This window comes from Vigna unguiculata, chromosome 10, assembly GCF_037176805.1.
Source record: "Vigna unguiculata cultivar grain cowpea cultivar isolate G323 ecotype 2 chromosome 10, ASM3717680v1, whole genome shotgun sequence".
Lineage (NCBI taxonomy): Eukaryota > Viridiplantae > Streptophyta > Magnoliopsida > Fabales > Fabaceae > Vigna > Vigna unguiculata.
Window position 1 is genome coordinate 48,881,645 of NC_140801.1, and position 4,240 is coordinate 48,885,884.

The 4,240-nt window shown below is 34.7% G+C and overlaps 1 protein-coding gene across 1 annotated transcript; it reads left to right on the forward strand.

Moving 5' to 3' along the window:
• Positions 1-586: 586 nt before the first annotated feature.
• Positions 587-3,932, forward strand: LOC114166332 (phospholipase A1 PLIP1, chloroplastic-like). The gene is made up of 5 exons (XM_028051044.2): positions 587-1,473; positions 1,882-2,403; positions 2,613-2,672; positions 2,800-3,216; positions 3,386-3,932. The coding sequence occupies exons 1-5, from the start codon at positions 805-807 to the stop codon at positions 3,731-3,733; spliced, it is 2,016 nt and encodes a 671-aa protein (XP_027906845.1). The 5' UTR covers positions 587-804; the 3' UTR covers positions 3,734-3,932.
• The last annotated feature ends 308 nt before the right edge of the window (positions 3,933-4,240 follow it).

A 4,240-nucleotide genomic window follows, 5' to 3' on the forward strand; every position in this document is an offset into this window, starting at 1 on the left:
GAAAAATCCATCAAATCATATGGGCATTTCTATTTGCACCCATATATTTATATTACCCCACATTTTTAAAAGTTTTTGTTTTTACGAAAACTTTTTTTTAATGTTTCTGGAAAATAAAAGATTAATCCTGATGAATAAAAAAACATAATTGGAAATAAATAATATTCATATAGATTTTTCAACATAGAAATTAGTTACCAACAAAAGAAATAGATATTTTTGTACCAATATTATAGTTATTGAAAGAAAGATGTCCTCGTAGAAAAATAACTTTGAAAAAAAATAATTTTGAAAACCTTTTTATTAACATACTAGCGATAGAAAATGTAAAAGAAAACCAATTAGAAACATGTCATACAAAATTTTAAAATAGCATGATATAAGTAAAAATGTCATGCTCTTGTAGTCACTAGATCAAAGTTAGTTAGTATCCCTACGCAACGGTTTTAATGGTGTTGTTTTTTCTCCAAACGTGGTCCCGAATGTGACCATGTTATAGGCTTTGACATTGACACACACAAAAGCAACGAAGAGTGTTTTTTTGTCTATACCATGTAGCAGTTGCTTGCTTTAACAGGTATACTAATTCAGCTACGAAATCTTTGTAACATCTTCAAGTACGTTTCTCGTGGAAAAAATGAAACAAGAAACAACTCTAATACGTTTTTCTTGTAAAATCATATCAATCTATGAAACTATAATCTCAAGAACCAACCTTAGAAAACATCAAAGCTTATAGTGATGATGATGATGATGATGTATGTTTTACAGAGACAATTGCAGTGAAGTTATTTATTACAAGCCATGTTTTATTCTGCAGTTTCTGTAACATCCTCTGCAACAATGGACATCACAACAGAGAAAAAAGTGTTTCTCCACTCACTCTTCTCCAACAAAGGCTTATGCAACCATTCACCGATCACGAGGTCTCACTCTAGCAATCTTCTATGTTGTTCCTCCAACAACTTCAGAGCAGCATCAATGCAACCAAAGCATAAAGACATGAACTCCATAGTAGTTTTTCCACTTCAACTTTCCGTGTCCATTCTTCCAAATCAACTTCGCTCCTTCTTCTTTGGCCCAGAAAAGAAGAGGGAAATGAAGATGGGGCAGAAGGGTATCAATTTTAAGGAAAACACAGTGGAAAGCACCGAAGAAGAGACGATACATAGATCCAACTGGGTACAAAAATTAAGGGGAATTAAGACTTATTGGAGAGGCAAAGGGCCTAAAGAGAACATGGATTTAGATACAGTATCTGAACATGATAATGAGTGTGATTGTGATGCAGAGGATACTGTTTGTGTGGCAGGTGATGAAGAAGGAAATGGAAAAGAGGAAGATGGAGAAGAAGTGACATTTTATCGTGACTCATTCTCAAAATTTCTGGTCCCGGTTCCTTGGTCTGATACCAAACTATTCTCGAAGCTGGTTTTCCTGTGCCACATGGCTTATGTCATACCACAAATCAAGGTATGCAGAGAATTGTTGAGTACTTAATCAACTCATTGTCGATATATGTAGATTTTAAGGTGTGTTTTTCTATTTGATTTCTAGTTTCAAAAACTGGTTTTAGCTTTCAAAGTGCAGCTATATAAGTTGCCTAAGTAGTTGAAGGATTGAATAAGATAAAAACTAATGATAAACATGAGAAAACACTCCCAGATGTCACTGATTTCTGAGTATGTTGAAAGAATAATAGATTTTGAAACTGATTTCTGAGTACTGTGGTATTGTTTTGTATAACAGTTTTTGAATTCAAAATGTTAGAAAGGGAAGCAGAAGAACCTTGATAATGGGATTTTGGATTTTTATTCCTCTCCTTTTCTGTATAATCTAAAAAGTGATACACAAAAGTAACCCCTATGAGTTAATGTCTAGGCTAAGGACTTGGGGAGATACTATGGTCTTCAATTCGTTACATCATCTTTGAAAAAGAAAAAGAAAAGGAAAGGAGATGTGACAGAGATTAAAGCAAAACTTGATCAGGATTCTATTTGTGTGCCTATGGATAATGCCTCAGTAGCCTCTGAAAATGGCTCAGAGAAGGGTGATGATTGTGAGCAACAGAAGCATCAAATGAAGCTTATTGCATATGATATTACTGCTTCAGCTGCCTCTTATGTCCAATCACGTGCCAAGGACCTTTTGTCTCTTGCTTCTAAGCCAAAGCAGCATAGTGGTGATGAAGACTTCAATGGAAGAAAAGACTCACCTCATGAGGAAGCTGATGAAACTCCACAGGTGGACAAGTTCAAGTGTGGAGTTAATGTTGCAGCATTAACAATGACTGTGGTGGCTGCAGCAGGATCAGCAATGAATCTTCAGATGCTTCGTTCTTCATCTTGTGAATGGTTTGTTTGTGATGATCCTAAGACACACACTCGATGCTTTGCCATTCAGGTAAAACTACTTCACACAATCTCACAAACCAACCATCTTAAAACTTAGCTCATAGAAGAAAAAATTGTGAATAGCTTTATATTACAATCTAAAAACCTGTAACATGAAGTGTCATCTAACTGCATAATGTGACATTCACTTTTAGCTGATTACTGCTGAGAACTAGCACATATAAAAGTTTTGCCATACAATTTGGTTTATGGTTGCAGGGATCATATTCTGTGGCATCTTGGCAAGCAAACCTCTCATTTGAGCCTACCACATTTGAGGTAAGATTCATTCTGAAGTTAAGGAGTGATCTTTCTTCACTAAATGCATACTCAAGCTTCAAATGATGATAACTTGGTGATTTAGCAAGAAAATTACCAAAAGTCCTTCATGTGTATTCTTTTATAGGACACAGATGTTCTTGTTCACAGTGGAATATATGAAGCTGCCAAGGGAATATATGAACAATTCATGCCAGAAATAATGGAGCATTTGCAGAGACATGGAGAAAGTGCAAAGCTTCAATTCACTGGACATTCCCTAGGGGGCAGTCTCTCAGTTTTGGTGTATTTGATGCTACTGACCAGAAAAGTTGTGAGTCCCTCAACTCTTGAACCAGTAGTGACTTTTGGTTCTCCATTTGTGTTATGTGGAGGCCAAAAATTACTGAATGAACTTGGCCTGGATGATAGCTTCGTTCACTGTGTAATGATGCACAGAGACATTGTTCCTAGGATCTTCTCATGCAGTTTCCCTAACCATGTTATAACTGTTCTTAAGCGCTTAAAAGGCTCATTTGTATCACATCCTTGTCTCATAGAAAAGGTAAACATCATTGTTGTGTAAGTTCTTCCATAACTCATGACAAACTTGCATGTTCACTGAAAGTGCAAAAAAAGTTACCTTGTCAATCAATCATATGCTACTCACTGTAAAACTTAACAAACTTATAATATATGATAATTTTATCAATATTGCTTATTTTGTTTTGCAGAAACTATTGTACTCACCATTGGGTAAAATGTTCATTCTGCAACCAGATGAGAAAACATCTCCTTCACATCCCTTACTGCCATCAGGAAGTGGTTTCTATGTTGTTGACAGTAGCAGATGTGGATACTCTCCAATTGTTCTAAGAACATTCCTCAATCAACCACACCCCATTGAAACACTTAGCAATCCAAAAGCTTATGGCTCAGATGGCACAGTTTTAAGAGACCATGATTGTAACAACTATCTTATAGCAGTGAATGGAGTTTTAGCACAAAATTCAAAGATTGTTGTCAGGACAAGAAGATCAAGGCAACAACGAAAAATATTCAAGAGAAAGATGAGAAAATAATCTTGGGATAAATTTCTTTTCATATAGAAAATATTAAAATTCTTTTTACTCGTATAGAAAGAATGGTATAGGAATTGTAGCCCCATCTGCACCTAGAAAATGATAGAAAGTTAATTTACAAATGCTTTGGGTGAATTGTGCAAACTAAATAACTTGTAATATTCATTTTAGGCTTAAATATACGTACATTTGGTTCTTATTTTCATTGTTTTTAGTCAATTTGGTTATCATTTTTGTTTTGTGTTCAACCGGGTTCTATTTTCGTCAAATTTGGGTCAATTTGGTCATTTTTAGTAACAGTGTTTAAATAATTAATGTTTTTGAACAGTACATGCCAAGTGTCAGTTCCTGATTTTTTTAATTTTGTTTAGTTTTTTTTAATTTCTTTTTAATTTAAAAAAAAATTGTCCATGTGTCAAGTCATAATTGTGCCACATGTCAACGTCAGTGCCACGTGTCAGTTGTGGTTGTGTTTTTTTGTTCAATTTAGTCTTTATATTCGTTATT

Excerpts from the sequence above, each read along its gene's own strand:
- LOC114166332 (XM_028051044.2), top strand. The coding sequence starts at position 805 with ATGTTTTATTCTGCAGTTTCTGTAACATCCTCTGCAACAATGGACATC. Across the intron at positions 1,474-1,881 it reads ATGTCATACCACAAATCAAG|GCTAAGGACTTGGGGAGATA; the intron begins GTATGCAGAGAA and ends GTTAATGTCTAG. Across the intron at positions 3,217-3,385 it reads ATCCTTGTCTCATAGAAAAG|AAACTATTGTACTCACCATT; the intron begins GTAAACATCATT and ends TTTGTTTTGCAG.